Source organism: Nelumbo lutea, chromosome 1 (assembly GCF_056320005.1).
Source record: "Nelumbo lutea isolate HS-2025 chromosome 1, American lotus-T2T, whole genome shotgun sequence".
In the NCBI taxonomy this organism is placed as follows: Eukaryota; Viridiplantae; Streptophyta; class Magnoliopsida; order Proteales; family Nelumbonaceae; genus Nelumbo; species Nelumbo lutea.
The window spans coordinates 128,332,366-128,355,635 of NC_142684.1; the positions used below are offsets into that span (position 1 = coordinate 128,332,366).

At 38.7% G+C, this 23,270-nt stretch overlaps 1 protein-coding gene and 1 long non-coding RNA gene across 2 annotated transcripts; both read right to left on the minus strand.

Moving 5' to 3' along the window:
* Window positions 1–2,872: 2,872 nt before the first annotated feature.
* LOC148877480 (uncharacterized) lies at window positions 2,873–7,852 on the minus strand. The gene is made up of 2 exons (XR_016095062.1): window positions 7,138–7,852; window positions 2,873–5,385 (listed from the first exon to the last, which is right to left on the minus strand). It is a non-coding gene; the product is annotated as an uncharacterized LOC148877480 (long non-coding RNA).
* An 8,070-nt stretch (window positions 7,853–15,922) lies between these two features.
* On the minus strand, window positions 15,923–17,703 carry LOC148877481 (CBL-interacting serine/threonine-protein kinase 12-like). The gene has a single exon (XM_088941810.1). The coding sequence runs from the start codon at window positions 17,468–17,470 to the stop codon at window positions 16,103–16,105; it is 1,368 nt and encodes a 455-aa protein (XP_088797936.1). The 5' UTR covers window positions 17,471–17,703; the 3' UTR covers window positions 15,923–16,102.
* Window positions 17,704–23,270: the final 5,567 nt, after the last annotated feature.

Genomic DNA, 23,270 nt, shown 5'->3' on the forward strand with positions numbered 1-23,270 from the left:
GCTTCAGATTTTATTTTACTTCATGAACAATGTTTATTAAAAAAACAAAATAAGCAAAATCTGAGAGAAAAATAAATCATAATCATTTGCATTCCCATACTTTTACACCAATGCAAATTAAGTAAATCCTTTGTGAACATTGAACATACAAGCGTTCCAGGTGATCGAGTAAGGTCTCCCTGCACCCATCACCCCATTGAAAAGGGACTTTCGTGGAAGGTGGTGGACAATCTTGTGAGGGGCTAATTTGATCTCCTACAGCGACGGGGATTTCCTTTCACATGGATTGACGGGTGGAGATATTCAAAAGAGGCTTTAGGCTCCATGAGACGCAAGGATTCTCACAAGTCACAACGTTGAGTCTGAGTGCCTTCTGAGAAAACGTGAGGGAAAGTGGCATTTGCAGCGAGTACAAACGTAGGCACATGATGCAATAAACAATGGACAAAGTTGAAGTCATAATTAAATAAGACCAATCTTTTGTGAGTTTCCTGATCTGAAGTCATGTCAATCAGTCAGACCAACCATTCTCTCTCTCTTCAATGGCAAATACCCATGTGCATGTGAACTGTGTATAAGAATCAATTATAAAATCACAAGTTTCTGTATTTAAATCTTGGCCCCACGCATCTCTTTTTCAAGGACAACACAGACCTATTGGTAGCTCAAGTCTTATCGCTACAGTTTATACTAAATCCAATTCCTAAACCAAACTTTGTCCAATATGACATAGGTAAAAGTTTCTAACTTTCAAATTTGACACCGACCAATGACGGTAAAGCCCGCCCCTCTAATCTGAGCACTTGAATTAATAAACACTACAACCAATTAAGAAGAGCCACCCTTCTTGACTTGGGATTTCGGATTGAACTGCTCAAATAATAATGCCATATTAGCTTATCTGAACCACACTATCCATAGGAGAATGACGGTTCAGCCCAGGTCAGAATTGATATTAATTTAGGGGTGAATGTCAGCTCGAAATTGATATTAATTCACGGGCGGACATTGATGTATAGAATGAGATTTTTTGACATTTTGAATGTTTATAGTTCTACAGTGAAATTCTGAAATCTACATTGGTCCCATCCGTACTTTCTCGATCATTTTATGCCACTAATTATCATTTTCACACAGTATATATCTAATAGAAGACAAGTGAAGAAAAAAGTGTTATTAATTTGGTCAAGGCCTTTTGGTATATAACTAATAGCATTCCTCTTGTTCAGGATAGTAGAAGATAATAATAGGGCTACTCTCCTCAGCATGGCCAAATATCGACAACCAGGACACATACAACAGCTCCACAGAGAACTCTTGCCATTGAAGAGTATTAGAGATCGGCCTGCCTGTTAGACTAATAACAGTCAAGGAAAAGAGAGAAGAGAGAAAGAGAGAAAGAAAGAAAGAAGAGTAGAAGAGAAGATAAGGAGGAAAAGTCTGGTTCTAATGAGAGAAAAGTCAATCCTTCCATTCGGCCAGATCTGTTTTATATTACTAAAATATTATGAAAAAGTCACATGTGCCCCTATTAGGGACATTAGATCTAACATAAACTTATACATCAGCACATAATCATAAGCACAAAAACAGAAATACCCCTACATACTTGACACTAACAAAGAGCTTCAACCTAAGTCGCACACATTGAATTTAATGGGAAGTGAAGAAATTTAGTCCAAATTCCATGATAAGTTTTTATTTTCTTTTCTTTTTTCCTTGGTTACATCCTAGAATGAGTTCGTTGGTTCTTTCAGCTTCTCCTCTTTGGTGTGGAAATCCTAGAGGATTTTCTCCTTCACTCTTCTTTGTTTTCTGTACTTGGAGAATTGTTTAGGCTTTGTGCATTTGAAGTTGTAAGGCTAACTATGCTGCAGAGTGTTGGGTAGTCAGCAAAAAACATGTCCACAAATTAAAGAGTATAGCATATGCGAATGCTGAGGTCGATGAATAGAATATGGTCAAAATTTAAGTCATTAGAAGAAACTGAGGAGCAATTGCAATTGGTGATAAAATGAAAGAAAGACTAAAATGGTTTCATCACATCCGTAGAAGACCATAGACAACACTTATAAGAAGTGATGATTTAAATAAAAAAGGGCACTGATTGAAGTATTAAGAAAGGATTTAAGTGCATCATAATTTAACAATGGATATGGCATTTAGCGGAATGGAATGGTGAAACAGGAAATAGGATGTAAGATGTAGCTTACCTCATATAGTTGGGATAAGGTTTGGACGATGATCACTACAAGAAAAACAGTCTAAGGCAACGGTTGCATAACCACCGGCTTAGGCCTTTAGACTGCCACCTTAGATCATTAGTCCACCCCCTAAGCCGTTGCTGGCTTAGATAAAGACCGCCGGCTTAGATTACAAAGACCACTGCCTTTGATGACCGGTCTGAGGCGGTTCAACAATCTCTAAAGCGGTGATTTCTCAGAACTGCCGACTTAAGTTTATCAAAATGTTGGTCCCATTGTTAGGTGGCGGTCTGAACCACCGGCTTAGATCTTACATGACCGCCACCTTAGGTTAGTCAAAACATTATTTGCGCTTTTAAGTGGTGGTCTGAACTGTTGGCTTAGATCTTACATGACAGCCATCTTAGGTCTGTCAAAACATTACTTGCGCTTTTAAGTGGTGGTCCGAACCGCCGGCTTAGATCTTATATGACCACCGCCTTAGGTCTTGTTTATGGTTAAGCCAGCAGTTGCATGACTGCCAGATTTGCTAGGTCTTTTTTTATTATTTTTATACCAGGTTAATTCCAACATTCTTTTTTGCACCTACACTTTAATTCTAAAATTCATCACTTTAATACAAATGTCATGACAATTGATACATAAAAACAATTTAAATAAAAATGCAATTTAAAACAAAATCTATCAAATTAATTATTAAATATTACAATGTCCAAAAGAAATTGTTTAAATACAATAACCAGTTGACATATAAAAAGTACAAGGACATTAACAAAAATCAATTTCTCAAATAATGGAACACATCGTCCAATGCAAATCCACTTAACATAATGGTTGAACTTGCAAATCATAATATATAAATTGTTAGAGAATGTAAAGTAAATGGGATATCAATAAAAAATGTACAAAAATAGGATATTGAGGGAGGTAGTCATGATTGATATTTAAGGAAAAAAATAATTCCTATAATGCATATCTAAATTTTCAACCAAAAAATAACAAGAATGTACATGGAAATTTTGTAGGTAAAATTAAAACCTAAACCCATATTAACAAACCCAATACGGTAATTGTGCTAGGTTAGGATTGAAAACCATAGGTTAAAGTTTAGTTAGGGTTAGGATTGAGGATTCAACACATTGGATTGGGGTAGTCCTTTTTTATTTTGATCAATTTGGATTGGGGTAGTCCTTGAAGATAAGCATCTAGTATGCTGAAAGTAAGCAATTGTAAATAAACTAGGAATGGGTCCAACATCACCACATCATGTTGAATTATGATGGCTGTTGTTTCAATAATCCAAAGTAATGGGATTGGACGAGTCTCTAGAAATCACTAAAGCATATATCAGCAGTGTATTAAAGTCCTATAAGGGATAATGACTTCTCTCAAGCATAGTTACCAGTTCTTCATGAAAGTTCAAGATGGAGATGGTTCATTAAAGAAAAAGATGTGCATGTTCATTAGGCAACTCAAACCTTGAGGTGGAGGGAAACTCACATGACAACCTTGCCATCAAATAAGCAGAATCATTGACTAGTCCACATGCTTCATTTACTTGGGTATTAAGGTCTACAAAGTCCTTATTGCCTGTTTAATGAGGGTAAAACATACATAACCTATATTGGGGATCATGTTTATTGGGTTACGAAGTATTTTATGGGAATGGGTTCAAATGATAATGGGATGAGCAACAAAGAGGTTAGCTCTTATTTTGTGTATTATTCAAGGGATAGATGATCACATATATTTATTTTTGTACTCCAATTTTCATTGTTTCCTTAATAAAATTCAGAACTAGTTAACTCACGCAATTAACAAGAACCAGAAAAAGGAAATCAGAGCCGGTTAATTCATCCAAGAAACATAATCATTTTCAAGAGTTCATAAACTAGTAACCTTATTCCAATACACCTAGGAGAATCAGGTAAATGCATTCTACCTCTAATATGTCCTTGAAATAGTTAGACGTATAATAACAAAAACAACCTAAGAAGTTTTTTCTTCTTCTTTTTTTTTTGAAAAAGGTAACATATAAATTATATTCAAGAAAATGATATAAAAAAATAAATATACTGATCCAAAAGCCAACTATAGGATCATTTAGCATCCCAAATAGGCTCAAACCTAAGACCAAAAATAAAGAAAACAAAAAAGCCAAATAGAAGAAATCACTATGGAATCATCTCACAAAACATTCAAGGACCCACTGAACAAAGGGCCCAGAAGCAAACCAAAACAACACAGAGCCCTGGCCCACTGCAACAAAACATTCAAGTATCACTGACCACTCCAACTTAGATTCTTCAAATTCAATATTTTATTGTCAAATTATGTATTCTAGTACTCTAAAGCGACACCTTATAGCATCAGGCTACAAAAATGGTGACATAACAAGGCGCCTGTATAATATATTACAAAGAAAATACTAATAAGCAACTTTACGAAACTATTGTATTTCTACCCCTAAAGATAAAGGGGGAACCCATGAAAATACATATCCAACTTTGTCCCATAGTGTGTCTTTTCATGGCTCCCACCAGGTCTGTAGGGCAATGAATCCAAGAGTACCATAAAGTTTTCCTCTATTAAAAAGACAAGTCCAAGCATTGCACAGTCATATTCCAAAGGCTTTTTCATACAAAAAGTTCACATAGATGATGCACACAATAGTTGACAGTTTCAATGTTGTTAAGGGGTATGTCATGCCTATCAAGTATAAATTTGGGCTTCATAGTTTTGTTAAGACCATCTGAGATGGCAGTTGGCTCATGTTCACAACCCCATTTAAGGAAATTAAACATATAAACATGATGGTGTGATGAAAGCATGTTAATATGCAATTAGGAAAGAAGTGATCAAAGCATTTTAAAGTTTCTACTGTTTTAACTCAGTTTTGGGCTTAGGAAACATTCTAAGATACTTATGAATATTAACATAAACTATTGCAAATAACTAACCTTTGAATCAAATTTCTGAGCTTCTACCAAACAGGTGGCAAGTGCTAGAACCTACAAATATACTAAACTGACACATTATCTTGTACATGACAGTAAAATTGAACTCTCTAATTGTAGTTAAAAGATAAAACTTGCCTGGTCAAAGCTTGCTAAACATGCCATGTTCTTACTTAAGCAAAGCAAGATTTTCTAACATTTCCCATCTCTTGAACCACCGAATTCTGATCAAATAAAATTTTCTTTACGATTATAGCAACAAACTATGATCTTAATTATTCTTATTCATTTATGGAAATTCACCAATAGGGAGTTGTTTATACCTAAGGTCCTAAATAACCCAGAAAAGACATACTAGAGCTAAAGAAATTCATGCCTAAGAAAGCTAGGTTTATTCATGTGAAACTAAGAGTGGTTAACTGAAAGTAGTACAAGATCAACCAGATATGATCAAACAGAAAACTGAAGTGGTCACAAATCTATCCATGTTTAAATTCACCCAAAAGTAATAGACTGAAGATTATACCAGGTTAAGGAAAAAATACAACCTAGGACTGAGATTAGCTTATTCAGGCCTATGTAAACCCAAAACAGGACAGACCAAGGCTGTCACCACTTTATTCACATCAAGCAGAACTCAAAGGGAGGTGGGCTGAGACTACCATTGACCTAACCAGATCTGAGCATTTTCATCTTAAATAGGCGTGCATCTTCTAGATACAACTGAGATCTCATTGGAAGAGTTAGTAAAGCAATAACTGTAATTTATTTGAATGCACTGTTTAACTTGATTTAGGAGAGACTGCAACAACTAAAGACTAAAGGGCCATGAGTTCAAAATTCATTTGCAAACCTTGGCTCTAGATCTGAAATGGGGATAGGAACAACATGATTTGTCATCATCCTAGAACCAAAGCTCACATCTGATTTGGGAAGCCAATAGATTTTCATTTTACAAAGCTTCTCTCAAAACACTTGTCAATTCTTGCTTTAAATCATAACCAAGTGCCAAAAATGGATGTGTAAAAAAATTGTGAATCCTTAATTCATATTCCAGACAAACTCACAAGCCTAGTATCAATCTATACCAAATATTGAGAGCTGATTGGCTTGTTTGGGTGAAGAAGCTAAGAAAGGTGCTAACCAACTGGAACTACCCTAATCATAGAATAGGCTGCCCTGTTTGTATGTAGTGGGGAGGCCTACTTGTTTCTAAAACTGACATCATAGGGGAAAAGTCCTACCCTGCATTGCAAACACAAAGTTAAGGAATTTACCACTATCATTATTTTTGAAATCACTACTCAAGATTAAAAATTCAAACACTAATCTAAGGTTGTAATTGCAGGAAATCCTCCCACCCACTTTTGGAATCAAAATATAAGTCATAGTTTGATACCTAAACCCCAACTATTGTATGGATCTTAAGATGCATAAGATGGAGTTAGACCAAGGGTTGAGGTTCAGTGCGAGTATAGAAGCTGGGGGTCAACAACAATTTATTCCAATCAAAAACTCAAAAAAAACTTTTACCTGAATAGATAATTGAACAAAAAAAGGAAAAAAAGTAAAACCAACCTAAATCCCCGAGCACAATAACCAATGTTCAACATAACAAGCAATCAGAATTCAACAACATCCAGTTCCAGTAAGTCCATGGAATCCCTAGCATGCAAGTCATATTGTCGAAAATGATGAGTGGAACCGAGTATTAAACAAGAGTTAATCCAATGCAAACCCAAATTCCAAAGTAGGAGATACAAAAATAATCCATTCATATTGTTAACTTAAGGCTTACACTGATCAAAATAGACATGAAAGATTAAGCCAACAACTGCATACTAAAATGGATTAAAATAGGATGTTAACAAAATTGATTCTTAACCAAGATTTTTCTCACAGAAGCCGTAATGTTCAAGCTATATTGTCAAGCCAACAAAGAGGGTCATACATTTAAATTTGAATTAGGAGCTTACCTTTTAACAGCCAAACCAGCTACGTTGCAGCAACTTGGAAAACCCAAAGGTATGTTACTGTGATGTAATCAGAGAAATAACTCTCTTGTCCAAGGGGTAAATAGGTTGAAAATCAAGAGTATCTCAGAACTGGATTTCACACACATCCTTTTTCTCAAATGACTCTGGTCATTCAATGAGAATGATTCAGCTTTGAAATGTGAGTTTGAAACCACAGGTACCTATGTCCGATTTATGCCCTAAAATGGGAGAAAACACAAATGAATCAACCACGACGACGACGAAGAAGAAGAAGATTTTAAGAGGGAAATAGAGCAACTATTGAGAAGAAGATTTTCAGAGATAGGGAGAGAGAGATAGTGAGAGTTTGAGAAATTGATCTTTCCCTTCTTCGTCAAAACTATGCAACACGGATTTTTTTGAACACGGGAAGTAAGAAAATGCGGGATCCACAGAGCTTTTGGATTTTAGATCTCGAGAGTTATTTAGACTGGCTCAAATCCGGTTCAATCGTAAAATCCGACGTGCCAGCTAAAGACCGCCACACAAGTTTTATTTTAATTTCTCTCTCTATAGCAGCGGTCTTCAGGACCCGTGCCAACGGCTTAGATCATTTTTCTTGTAGAGGATGGTGGTATTTGAAGCGAGATCGGATTTAGTTAGTGCAAGACCCGTTTGAACAACTTTTACAGTATTGCATCGGGAATATCTCCGTATTTTTGTGTTTTATTTAATGGAGAGATATTCTCAATGCAAGTCAATAATGACTGTTCAAACGGGTTTTGCACTGACTGAATCTGATTTAGTTTCGAGTATATTTTATATTATGGGAAATAAATATTTCTTTTCCATAGATAAGTAAGAAATAAATCAATCATGGCAGCCATTATAGTTTTATATCTATATCAATAAATATAAAATCAAGTGTTTTTGATTATCATGAGCTCAACTTTATATTATGGGAAAGCAAAATCTTACAGAGAATTTATGAGATACTTAAAAATGTTAGTGGAACCAATTCAGGAAAGAGGAAAAGATCACCTGTGAGTTCTAGGGTTGATCCAAGTTGTAATATATATAGAGGATTTTTTATAGTCACAAGTAATTTGTTATGATAACTATTATCTACAGTTGTTTAACAAGAGATGTACAACAAAGAACGTGTCTCGCTAGGACTTAATGACATCATTTGAGGAATGTGACATGCCACTATTATCACTAACAGGACCCCGCAAGCTGGACGGGGGAGAGGATAAAGGAAAGTCCTTTGATGAACAAGTCTGTTGGCTGATCAACAGAAGAGATAAATCGAATATCCAAGAATTTGCGAGTAACTAGCTCCTGGAGAAAGTGGTCAATGCGCTTTGTGCGAATGTAAAAAACCGGGTTGAAAGTAAGAGCTATGGCAGAGACATTGTCACATCAGATGACAGGAGCCGAAAGAATCGGCACTTTGAGCTATTTGAATAGGGAACAAATCCAGATGATCTCAGCAGCAGTATGATCCAAGCAACCGTACTCCGCTTTAGTTGAGGGCCGAGCAACGATGGGATGCTTTTTATCACTCCAAACAATGGGATTGTGACCCAGAAAATTGTAATAGCCGTTAGTAGAACGTCTGTCCACTGGGAAGCCAGTCCAATCGGCATCACAATAAGCAGTAAGTTGAAAGGGGTCTGGGCGCAAATGAAGACGGGAGGATGCACTTGACAAAATTAAGATGAGCTTCTGTAAATGTTGACAGGCTTGATTAACACAAAAGGCAATGTTTGGCCTTGTCAGCATGATGTATTGGAGGGCCCCTACAATACTGAAGTAGAGAGAAGCATCTTGTAGTGTTGGAGAAGAGCTGAAGTCAACTTTAGCAAGAGATACTAGAGTGGAAATTGGTTTGCAGCCTACCATGTCAGATTTATTCAACAAATCCAAAATATATTTCGATTTTGATAGGAACGAACCAATAGCATTTCGATGGATGTGAATGCCCAAGAACTAGGATAATGGGCCAAGATCCTTAATGTTGAATGTCTTACCAAGATCAGCAATGAAGGAAGAGTTGGTGCCGGTAATTATAATATCATCAACGTACAGAAATACCAAGATAACACAGCCACGATGATGATAAATAAAAAGAGAGGGATCTGATGTGGAAACAGAGAAACCCAAATCAACTAATGTAGAGGCAAATCTGTCATACCACGCACGCAGAACGAGCTTGTTATAAACCATATATGGACTTAACCATTTTGCACACGTGGTAAGGGCGAGAATGATCAAATTAACCCGGAGGTTGAGACATAAACACATCCTCACAGAGTTAACCATGGAGAAAAGCACTCCACATCCAACTGATGAAGTGCTCAGTTGTTGGTGAGAGCTAGAGATAAAATAACTTTGATGGTAGTATGCTTGACAGCTGGGTTGAACATCTCAATAAAGTCAATGCTGGGTTGTTGCAAAAAGCCTTTGGCAATGAGACGTACTTTATAGCGATTAATGGAGCCATCAGGGTTAAACCCATTTATAATCAACCGCATTCATGTATTGTTGGTGGGGTACTAAGACTCATGTGCCTTGGTGTTGCAATGACATAAATTCCTTATCCATGGCATGACGCCATTCAATAGATTTGGAGGCTTGAGCAAAACAAGTTGGTTCACATGGATAGGTAGCAGTGAGGGCTATAGGGATGGGATACCTAGTGGAATAGGCTTTTGGTTTGAAAATCCTAGATTGGGAACGTGTTTTCATGGGGTGAGTATGAGAAGTGGGAGGTAGGGATGGGGAAATGGTTCAGGTGGTTCAGTGGAACTGGCCAAGGGCTGACTATGAGATGGATAAGAAGGTGGTGATGGAGGTGTTGTAGCCTGCGACACGATTGAAACTGGCCTAGAAGTTGGCGTGAATGTGTAAATGGTATCAATGGGTCCTTGAAAAGATGGAAATCAAGCAGAGAGAGGGGCATTTACAAACTCCACAAAGGACGGGGACCGAGAGGCGAAGAAGAGGAGTGGGAGGAGAAAGGAAATTGTTGTTTGTCAAAGACAACATGACGGTTCACATAAACCCGCCCTATAGAGAGGTCCATACGCCGATATGCCCTGTGATGTTGGTTGTAACCCAAAAAAGCAGTACTTTGAGGAGCGAAATTGGAGCTTGTTGCAATTATATGGACGGAGCCAAGGATAACATAAGCACCCAAATGACCATAAGTATCCATAGTCGAGGGAGATGCCAAACAATCGTTCAAAGGAAGAGAGAGTATGTGCTTTAAGGAGTGGCATTGAGGCATGAGCGAGGAGGGTGAGACTGGTTTCCACCAGGTGGCGATGTTTACGTTCCACAATCCCATTTTGTTCAAGTGTGTGTGGACAAGAAAATTGGTGGAAGATGCCATTAGTTGCAAGAAATGTTTTAAAAGGTATACTACTGAATTCACTACTGCTATCACTTGGAAATATTTTAATTTTGGTGTCAAATAAGTTTTCAACAGTGGACTTGAATGAATGAAAAACTTGATAGAAATCAGACTTCAATTTAAGTGGAAATAACCATGAATATTTAGTAAAGTCATCGACAAATAGCACATAATAGCGAAACTGAAAGATTGATAATATGAGGATGGTCCCCAAATGTCACAATGAATAATTTCCAATTGTTTACTTGACTTAGAGCATGAAAAAATGAAAGGAAGTTTACTACTTTTTCCAAGTTGACAAGCAGAACAGGCATTAGAAACTGGTTTATGCATGCGTGAAATGGAAGTGAAAATTGAACATTGAATGTTGCGAGACGGGTGATGACCCAAACGATGGTGCCAAATATTTCCAGAAAGCTGAACGAACATTAAAGGAATTATTGGTGCAAGAAGTTGATGAAGGTTTGAAGGGATAGAGGCCATTTCCAATCACTTTGTGGTGTAGAGTCTCCTCCGTTGCCTTGTCCTTCACAACAAAACCAGAATCATCAAATGTGAAGTAGCAGTTATTATCCTTACAAAATTGAGAACTGATAAAAGATTAGTAGAAGCTTTAGGACAATGTAATATGTTGTTTAAATGAAATGTGGAGATGGAGGATTGAAGGATGGAAGAACCCACATTCTTTATGCTCAAACCATGACCATTTCCCACTTCAATGGTGTCATTACCTGAATAATAGGAGTAGCGAGAAATATTACCCAAGTCAGATGTAATGTGGTGAGATGCTCTAGTATCGGAGTACCAGGTGGAGTCATCTAGGACATCACTACGTGCAGCTGCTGCCATTGCCATTAGTTTCTCTGGTGGGTGTCTCCCTTGATATGATGAGTTCATAAGTTGAAAGGAGTCTATGGCTGTGTGGCCCTTCTTGTTGCAGATCTGACATTGAGGGCGAGGACCAGAATTTGGTGTACGTGCACCAGGAACTTGTGTGTTTTTATTGGTATCTGAAGTTGGGTTGCTAGTATTACTCGATTGAGATGATTGGCCATAATGTGGAGGTCGTTTGAAGAAGCCTTCATTGCCTTGCTGATGAGGTCCATGACTTGATGTGGGCGACTTGATTTATTTACTACCAAGGCAGATGAGGGTTCAGTTGGAATGTCATCAGCCAATGACATTTCCTCACATATAAGAAAATTATGTAATTCCTGAGTTTATGTTTGGTTTGAAGGAAAAAAGTAAAGAAAGGAAGGAAAATGTAAAGAAACTTATACAAGGTTTGTAAAGAAAGGAAAATGGAAAACGATTGAGGATGTAAATTTGTAGCTAGTCATCTGATACTAGAGAGCCATAGGCAGCAAGTTGGTTATGTGGTGTAGTTGCTTTCGAAGTGATGTAAAGTGAATAGGGGTTGAGGACGCATAGGGGCAGGTCTGGATCCATCAATGAATATTGCCATTAGGTGATGACCTCGCAAAATTGGCTCAAACAGTGATTATACATCAGAGAACGTGTTTCACTAGGACTTAATGACATCAGTTGAGGAAAGTGACGTGTCGCTATTATCACTAACAATAATTCCAATCTGATATTTGAGAATTGAGAACTTATATTGCTCTTTTTTGCTCCACTTTTGCAGAGGCAAGGTACAATTTTGTATGGTTAATTAAAATGGTTAGACTTTATATGTTATGATACTACAAAGACATTCAAATGGACAAAATAAAATGATGCCCACAAGAATTTGGGCCATCTTTGTGGACAAAAGAAACACAAGTTTTCTCATTATCCACTTGTGGTCTGAATTAAGTTATCTGGCAACTTCAACACAGCATGGGCTTTACCTTCCATAATACACGACAATAGTGCATTATTATTGATCAGATAAGACAGATGACTTATACACATACTCGCCAAATTTATTGTCATGTCTCCTTCACTATCAGTTAGTAATCACAACCACTTCATTGCCAAAATCAGTTAATCAATTCAAACCTACTTTTGATTTCCGTCGGCAGCAGCATTGAACAGAAAACATGTGATTCAGAAACGGAAAAGGTGACTGATGCCTCAAGTTATCATAGCTTAAATATGGAATATACCTCTAAAAAATATCATGATACGACTAAGACTGCGTTTGGCATCACTTATCTCCTTTGAGTTTTTAATTACAAAAAAGAGATAAGTCTTTAAAATAAGGAATGCCAAGTGCAGCCTAAATATTCCCATTCTAATCATATCGTGATACATGGCGGTCTTTTTAGGGCAACCTAAATATGACTATGACCATAACAACCCCAGTCGAGCACTCGAGCATATTAAATGGCAGAATCACGCTTGGCCACATGGTCCCCAGCCTTAATGAAGTGGGTAGTCAATGTGGGCCGAGTTGAGGAGGCATTACAAACCTCAGGGAGCAACAGGTATGCTCTCCCCTCTTCCCTAAGGAGCCCTCACCCCTGGGGGAGGCTGGGAGATTGGGAACATACCTTGGGGCCTCTAATGTCCTTTTGTATAATTATAAATTCCCAACTTTACCCCTATTGTAAAATCTGACAATATATTGGCCTATCACTTTTAATACAGAATCTCTAGCCCCAATTAACATTCACATTATTTGAAATTATGTGGATGTTTGTTTGAAAAAAATGATTTATAAAAAATTACTGATTTTGAGGCATTTGGAGAATCATTGATTTCTCTAAGTAAACTTGAATCTGAGCATTATTTCAATGAAATTATGCCTTTTGGGTCCGGGTTGGCCTGAATTCTCTACTTCCCCCTGTCAAATATTCTGTTTTTTTTTTTTTTTTTCAATTCAAGGATTGAAGTAAATTCAATTTTAATGTTTTCAGAATAAAGTTATGCTTTAGCAAAATTTTACCTTTAAACTAAAAATGCTGGCATGCATATAAACATTTAATATATAGATATTTCGTTCATGAGGGCTAGGCAATTGGGGTAGTCGGTCCCCAATGAGAATACCCTCCAACCCAGGTGAAGGTATGAATTTAATATCAAATATCTGCAATAACCAGTCAGAAATCTTACTAAATACTAACAAGCCAGTTGGCACCTCCATTAATACATAGAAACACACAGCTGTATAGTGTATATGCTTTTAAAAGATTTGTATAATTGCATATATATATATATATATACATACATATATACATACGTGTATATATATACATAAAAATATATTTATTTAAATAGGGTGAGGAGGAGGGGGGGGGGGTATTTAAACACAATACACTATCAACTCTCAAGCTAGGAGGAAACGTACCAACTCAGCCACCATTTGGTCTGAAATGAATTGGGTTTGAACCTCAACCCTACTCAAAATTATGAAAATATGAAAATTAAGAGATCACATCTGAACCCCACAGGTGATGCCCCACAAACGCCTCACATTTGCATCTCAGCATGCATTGGGAACATCTCTTAAAATTGTCAGTGAGAGAGATTCCCAATATACGATTGGGATATATGTGTGGCCTTTGTCTGTCGCCCTCTGTAGGGCGCAGATGTGAATTCGAAAATCAGCACTGAGATATTTCTCTACTGATTTTTAAAAATTCGTCTTTATCAAATAGAATTTTCACACAGGTTGGGGGGATCAGCTGATTCGATAAATTCACAAAGAATCGAAAAATAATTTCCTCCAGCTAAACATCCCGTTATTATAGGAATCTGATCCGCTTATCGCTGTCAACTTTCTAGGCTGAAAAGAGATAAACCCCCCTTCGTCTAGTTTATATTTGGTGGACAATATCAGGCCCCATGTGGATAATATATTTAGTGTTTAGTTTATCTGTGGCCCAATTTGTCAAAAGTTCTCAAATCGATGTTCTGATCTCGGACAATGTATTTTGATTATGTTCTCCTCTTTAATGAATTTGTTCTTTTGCCTATAAAAAAATTAAAATAAAAGAAAAAACTACAACCCCTCTATATTTGCAAACTTAGAGAAAAGTTCTTTGACCTCCCTTGTTCCTCAAAAATAATTTTAACATCATCATCTTATGGACAATAATTGGGCAATACATCAAAAGCTTTCTATTTGTTGTTTCTTGGCAGGCAAGAGGCTCTTAACAAAGGGAAATAAATGGTAAATAGAAAAGTATATGTTGAAGGAATTAAAAATTATGTAACATTATTTTCCAACGTCAACAGCTTTCCACATTTGTTTCTTTGTTACCTAATTTCACTCTCTATGTACATTTTCCAACTCAGAAAATCATTGAAGACAACTAGACATTAGACAGGCTCTTCTTCCCCTTATTTAAATCTATTTTATACTCTGGAATAAGGAGGATTCTCTTTTCTCCTAAGCAACACCAGCTCAGTAACTTTCATCAGTCACTGCTGGATGGGGCCTGGTACACCAAAACCAAGTCCCATACTGAGATGTCTCCCATCGGCCATCCCCAAAGCCACGAATCAGGAATAAGGCATCGCGAATCCACCCTCACAAAAATAATAAAATTATATGAACATCAACAAACCTAAGCTATTAAGTTTGAAACTTGTGCACAAAGTTTTCTTCGGGTGGGTCCACCATAAGCTCATCATGTCAATGCCCTCAGAGAAGTAATATTGCAGATGGGTTCAGTGCCCTGCCCATATCATAAATATGCAGGCCCAGTATTGCCACCTAGCAAAATTAGCAGCTCTTCACAGAGCATATATAAGCCATGCCATCCAATATACACCAAAACCAAAACCCATACTGAGATGTCACCCAATAACTTCTCAAAGCCAAGAATCAGGAATAATGAATCAAGAATCAACCCCCAACAATAACAAATATTATATGCACATCAACAGACCTAAATAATCACGCTTTTAAACTTGTGCACAATGTTTTCTTTAGGTAATCCCACCATAAGCCCATTATGCCAATGCACTCTGAACAGCAATATTGCGGATGGTTGGTTGCAGAATGCAGATGGGTTCCAGTGCCCTGCTCATGTCATCCATATTCAAGCCCTGTATTGCCACCTGGCAAAATTAGTAGTTCTATGCACCAAAACTAAGCCCCAATACTGAGATGTGACCAATAACTTACCCAAAGCCAAAGCCAAGAATTAGGAGTCAGGAATCAAGAATCAATCCTCAACAATAATAATGCATATCAATAAACCTAAATAATCTAATTTTTGTGCAAAGTTTTCTTTAGATTGGCCGGCATAAGCCCCATCAGGCCAGTGCACACTCTGGATGGCAATATTGCAGATGATTGCAGAATGCAGATGGGTTCAGCGCCCTGCCCGTGTCATCCAAAGACAAGCCCTGTATTGCCTGCCACCTGGCAAGATTAGCAACTCCTCACAAAACATAAAGCATAACAAAAGCAGAAACCAGAGAAACAAAATTATATATTCCCATAGCACATATGATACAGAAGAGAAAGCTCGGCCCGAGCCCAATGACCAATATAAACTAACAAAAGGAAAAAAGAAGAAAACAAAAATGACTGAAAGTAAATTGGAAGAAGAAAAACAGTGCTTTGTTTTTTCTCCCCCTTTCTGTGTTTCTCTATTCGGTATCTGAAGGAAGATATGATAATCTAGGAGAGTCATCAAGCACAAGATTCTGCAACACGGGCTTCAGTTCTTTGTTACAAAATTCCTCGTACTCTCCTCTGTCTCCTCCCTTCTTCTTCACCTCGACAACCCTCAACGAGGGCGTCAACTCGAATATCTCCGCTGCTATTGTCAATGGCCCCTTCACTCCTTCTTTCGACCCTTCTAGACTTACTCTGCAATCCTTCTTTCTCACTGTGAAGCTAACCACCTTGGCAATCTCCTCCAATTTCGATATTATACTCGACACCGGCGCGCCGGATATAAACCTCGTTTCCTCCCCTATCTCTTCGAACAGACCGGAGAGGTCGAACCCCTGCGAAAACGATATGATGTCGAATGCGTTTAAGCTCGCCGGTCTAGGCAATCCGGGTTTTGGCTGCCTCTGCACCTCTGGCTCTGACTCGGTTTCCGATACCGATGCCTCGGATTCGACATCGTCGTCATCCTCGACGTTGTAGAACTGGTCGTTCTCGATGTAGAATCTAATGTGCTTGAATCCCTTCTTGAACCAGCGATTCTCCATGATTTCCGGAATTGGCATTCTGGTCAGAGGGTTTGTGTCGAGAAGACGGGAGAGGAACTGAATAAGCTCCGGGGTGAACCAGCGAGGGCATCGGAACTCGCCCTTGTAAATCTTCTTGTACATGGCCATGATGTTCTGATCATGGAAGGGAAGATAACCAGCCATCAAAACAAACAAAATCACTCCGCAAGACCAGATATCCACCTTGGCCGCATCGTAGCCCTTCCGAGCCAGAACTTCTGGGGCAACGTAGGCCGGTGTTCCACAGAAGGTGTGGAACAACCCATCCTGTCTGATCTGATCGGAAACAGCGCTGAGGCCGAAATCGGAGACCTTGAGGTTACCGCTTTCGTCTAACAACAGATTTTCCGGCTTGAGGTCCCGGTGGAAAACCCCCCTCGCGTGACAGAACCCGACGGCGGAGACCAACTGCTGGAAATACTTCCTCGCCACTTCTTCCTTCAATCTCCCCTTGGCAACTTTGTTGAACAGCTCCCCTCCTTTGACGTACTCCATCACGAAATAGATCTTCGCCTTGGTCGCCATGACCTCGAACAGCTGCACGATGTTGGGGTGCCTGACGCGGCGCAGGATCGAGATCTCCCGCTTGATGTGAGCAATCAACCCTCCCTTGAGGATCTTCTCCTTGTCGAGAACCTTGATCGCCACGCTCTCCCCTGTCTTGACGTTCCTGGCGTGGTAGACCTTCGCGAAGGTCCCATGGCCGAGAAGCTTGCCGACTTCGTACCTGCCGAGTAGCAGAGTTTGCCCCTCCTTCTTCTTCCAATCCGCCATGCTCTAACAATTTCTCAATCGCTAGATGCTCTGCAATTCCCAATCGGCCATTGAAGCTCTCGGCACCTGAGTACTTCTTATTCTCTCCTCTCTTTCTTCGCTTTCTCGTGTTCTTCGTTATTGGTTCGTTGGGCTCTCTTATGCTGCCAGATCGGCAGAGCCGAAGCTAAGCGACGGAGAGATAACGGCGAGACAGTGACAGACTAACAGCGACGGAAATATTAACCGACCTCGGTGGACAGTTCCACACTCAACACTTCCATATATACACAACTACACAAGTAACAACGCGGAGATTGGTTATTTGGTTGTCGTACTCGTAACGGCTCTCTGGGGTTTTTGAAAGTTGAAATTCAGGGAAGACTTGACGGTAGGACAGCGATTTCAAACCAAACAGTCCACCACTCGATTCTTCCCACGTGGCAGAACATCCTTTTCTTATTTGTATCTGTATGCGCATTGCGTGTTCCACAAGAAGGGCCCCACCGCCCCAGGCGCTTACCCGCAGTATAGTAGACTATCGACTATATAGAATGGCGGTTCTATGTGCTTAGTGTTTACGTGTCTTCGGGGTCTATTTGAATCATATAGCCTCAACCATCAGATGCTTGGTTAACGGTTGAGATGAGAGTTCCATCGTGGTTACGTGTGCAATAGAGATTCAGTAACGGCTGAATCTAAGGTGCAAATCCAACAGTGTGATTATGTAAGGTCAAGGGAGAACTTGGGTCCCATACCGACGATGTGAATCTGCGACCGTCCGTTCGTGTAGTTTGCATCGGAGCTTTTTCGATGGACGGCTGTGATAAGAAGATCATAGACCACTCCTCCGGAGTTCTTAAGTTGGTTGGCGGCAGAGGGCAGATGGCTACATAACACGTAAGTACTGAAGCATTTGACGAGGTTATTCCAAATGAAGCGTAGAGATGGCTTCCGATCCAATCCAACGGCGAATATCAGGGCCTACCATGACCCTGATTTTTCAAGCCTATTTCTTACTTCCTTGTTTGTCGATTAGGCTGTTCACGCCTTCATAGTCACGGGCCCCTTTGTAACGGAAAAGTATTAAGGGCATTGTACAAATCAAAAGGCATTCTCCTAAATGTAAATGTTCTATAAGGGCATGTAAATGTAGTTTTCTCTTGGTTTTTAGGAGCAATGGGAATTTGGTGATAACTAAAATAACTATCAAGAAAACAATAAAATTCATGACCAACAAGTTTTTCAATCGTTTGATCAATAAAGGGAAGGGGAAATGATTTTTTCTAGTAGCATCATTTAATTTCCTATAGTCGATTCATACCCTCCAACCTGTTATTGTCCTTGTAGGGATTAATTCATTATTTTCATTTTCGACTTCAGTGGTCCCACCCTTTTTTGACACAACTTGCATAGATTTACCCAAGAAGAATCAGAGGTAGGAAAGATAATACATGAATCAAACAATTTTATCACCTCTTTCTTTACTACTTCTTTCATATTAGGAATTAACCTCCTTTGGGGCTGCACCATATGCTTAAATCCTTTTTCCATCATGATTTTGTGCATGCAAATTGATGGACTTATTCCTTGAATGTCGCCAATGCTCCATCCAATCGCCTTTTTGTATTCCCTAAGCATCCTTATCAATTTTTCTAGTTTAAGACTAATCAAGTAAGAAGAAATAATCATAGGTAAGGTAGATGAATTTCCCAAATAAACATATTTTAAATGCGAATGAAGAGGTTTAAGTTCAAGAGTAGGAGGTTTCTCCATCGATACTCTAGCTTTTGAAGAAGGAGAAATATCTAAAGGCAAAAATTTCTCTTTTTGTCACAAATCCTCTTTGCTTTTCTCTCAAATAGTCGACGACCTCCTTATGCTTCTCATAAAAAATTTGTTTATTCACATCAAAAGAATTAGCAATGCAATTTTCTATAGGATCATCTAACCTAAATGCATAAAATTTTCTTTCTACCAAATCATCAATGCAATCTATCATTAAGGCTTCTTTTTCATCATTCGAATGTTTCATAGCCTTAAACACATTAAAAATAACTTCCTCATCATTAATCCTAAGGCTAAGTTTTCCTTGTTGGACATCAATTAAAGTTCTTCATTTGGCAAAAAAAGGTCTCCCTAAAATTAGGGGCATATCATAATCTTTTTCCATGTCCAAAATGATGCTTTTACCAAAACATCTTCTACTACTCCCCTTGGATATTTGATACTTCTGTCAACCAATTAAAGAGAAACAGTTGTAGGTGTTGGCTCCTTCAACCCAAGCTTCTTGAAGACAGAAAAAGGCATCAAATTAATACTTGCACCTGAAGGGATGAGAGATCCATCATATGGATAGCCGAACCCTGCAAGTAGGTAGGGCAAAATTTCAAAAATTTCTCTCTCCCATGTGGGAATCACATTTTCTATTTTAGAAAATCTGCATTTTCAATTATCAATCTTGAACCTAAATCGGACAAGATCTGAAACCAAAAGGTAGGAAAGGGATATATCTGATACGGAGTAACAGTAACTCTCAACGAAAGTGTTCACGCCCAAGGAAAATGCCAAAGACTGCTCCCACTGAAGATGACAGAGTAGGGTGGAGTAGAATCAACAGGTGGCTCTTCAGCAAGAACCGAACTCTTCAGCAAGAATTCGATGGAGGGTGAATGAGCACGACTTCAGATCAGTTTTTCACCAAAAATTGATATCAGCTTGGGTGAATTGGGGTTCGCCCTCCTCCTCTATTTATAGCCTTAAAGAGAGCTTCTCCTAATCCCATTAGAAGTTTCCTAATCCAAATCTTGTATTTGGATCTGGACTCTCTTTAAGAGATAAGGATAAATCCTTATCTTATCTGCAGATAAAGATCAACCCTCCTAATCTTATTAGGAATTTCCTAATTCAAATCTTTATTTTGATCTGGACTCTCTAAGTGGATAGAGATAACTCTCTATCCTATCTGTTGATCTAAATCCCAGAACCGCCCCTCTTTAAATAATCAAATTAAACCAGTTTGAATTGGGTTTTAGGCCCATTAAGGTCCATTCTGTACATAAAGACAATCTTTTAATACAATAGATCCTTATCTAAAAAATAACTCTACGGTTCCTATAGCCGTAGCTGCAACACTTGCAGAAGTCCCCAAGTAAAGAGTTACTTCTCTGTCACTCTATCTTCTGCTTATCCTGAACCCTTGTAGTGAGTTACACGCATGAGTCGAAGCCCCAGAGTCAATACACCAGGAAGCAGAAGTTACCAAAAAATTGGTTTCTATGACACAGGATTCGAAATTACCTTGTTTCTTGGATTCTAGGTACTGAGGACAGTTCCTCTTCTAGTGGCTGGTCTGCTTGCAGAAGTGACTAGTATCTGATGCTTTGTCCTTATTCTGCCTCTTAGACTTGGTAACTTTCTTCTGGGGCTTTCTCTTGTTCTTCCTCTTATTCTTGTCCAATTTTTCAGCTTCAACAAACATGGCTATGGGCTCATCCTTCTTGATCAGTTCTTCGGCCCTCTGCAACATATTGCTGAGTTCTTGGATGCTGGCATTCAGCTTGTTCATGTTATAGTTCATGATGAACTGATTGAAGGAAGGAGGCAGAGAATTCAGGATGACGTCTACCTTTGTGACATGGTCAAGCCTGGATCCAAGAGCTTCAAGTTCATTAATGTAACCCATCATCCAAAGAAAATGTTCATGAACCTGCTGGTTCTTGGACATCTGTGCGGTCATAAACTATTTCAGGACCTTCTGACGAGTAGAATGATTATGCTCCTCAGACTATCCAATATGTCATTGGACAATTCGATTTGATCGAACTACCTCGGTATCGGATTATCCAAGGAGGCAATGATGTAGCAGCGGGTTAGGGAATTCTTCTCTTCCCATTCTTGGTAGTCCCTCCTTTGGGCCTCAGAAGCCCTATCACCCAGACGCTCCGGGGCAGGATTCTTAGCTACTTTGTCTAATTTTTTAGAGGTTAGGACCAGCATAAGATTATGGTACCAGTCAACATAGTTAGGGCCCTTTAGTTTGTTGTCGTCCAACAGCTTAGCGAATTGTCTGTTTGCCATTTTTGATAAAAAGCAAACATTAGTCCACAACCTAATTTGATTCATGTTATCTACATAGATATGACTTTTAATCTATGTTCCATTTCCATTTGTTCATCTCTGAGATTTCTCTCCCATCTCAGTGACAGAGACAGCGAATTATGTCTCTAGAAATGTGGGAAATCACATAGGGTGCATGGAGCCAATTGTTTTCAGCTGCATAATCCCACCACCTTTCTGTGAGCTTTCCCTTTAGCCTCTTTCAGACAAGGTTCATTGCCATTTTAGGTTAAACATTTCTGTCCAATGAGTGCTCACCCATCATATTCGTGAACGCCAAGGTACCGTGAGAGAGTCTTCCATTTTAGGATAGGCCCCTCCCACATCGGTCTATGACGCCCCTATCATCTTATGAAACATTCCAATAAATCCAACAGCAAATGGATAGTCCAATTTTATGGTGCGTTTTCTCATTACTGAAGGACCCATCTTCATGCTAATGATAGAAGGCATTTAGAGAGTTCATCATATAAATCTCCTTATCACATGCACTCATATTTAAAGAGGGAACAAAAGTTACACCCTAGTTTAATTTAGGTCAAACCATTTTGGCTCCCACTAACTTTCATAAAGTCAAATTTAGGTGGGCCCTAAATGGTTAGGGTTCCGCACGGTTCCTCTTGGGGAGGTGTGGGGCCCACCATGAAGGGAGATCATCCAATGATTTTTTGGGACACCATGACAATGATGTGCACTCAGCCATGGTGTGTGCAAGAGCCACTGTCGTATCTGCATGGGCCAAGTACTTATGGTCCATGAACGTTGCACATCACACATCTATACATCACATGTAAGGATAAAATTGATCCAATCAATTAATATCTGTAAAGCCCATAATGATTCATAATATTACTAATTAATATTATCTAGGTATATGGGCTGAATAGCAAAGAGCAGTTCGGCCCATATAGCTTTTATGCAGTTAGTGGGCTTAAGCAGTTTTAACACTTTAAAACTAGGCTTTACAGGTGTGGGCCGATCTAGGTCTTGCAATTAAATACCAATGTCTTGACCCAAAAGTGGGAAAATAGGGTTGAGAATAGCCCCCATCGAACCACAGATTCAGTCCAACCAGTTTGGTCCAATCTGGTCCGAATGAGTCTAGGGTTTGATTTTTAATTCAAGAATTAATTCAAGAATCGATCTGAAAATTAAATTACTGATTAAAGACAATCAAGAATCAGTACTAGGGATGTTCGCACATCTGCTACCTGCAAAACAAATGTTAGATTACAGTTTGCAGTTTCTCAAACTACAAATCGCAAATAGCGAAATCTCAATCTACGAAATCTCCTCTTTCTATGCAATCAGCTTCGATCTTGAATAAAATAAAATAGAAAAAACCCTAATTTTCTATTAATATTACATCATATCAAATTCCTATACATTCAGTCTAGAAAATTAAAAAAAATTAATTATAGACCATAATATAAAATAACAGCAAATCGCAGTTTTCTCACGCCAATCAAGAATGCGATCTCCACCGTGTGAACAGCCCATAAATCAAGATAAACATAAAGAACAGTTCTAAAAAAATATCAGATTTAAAAGATTTATTTTCAGATCATTCACCCTTAATCTGGGAACCGATTTCGTAGAAAAACATTATCTGCGCAATCGGGTAGAACGCCTTTTGCCCATTTCCACAGTTTCAGATCTGATTTATTTCGGTTCAAGATTTAAACTTGGCTCTGATACCACT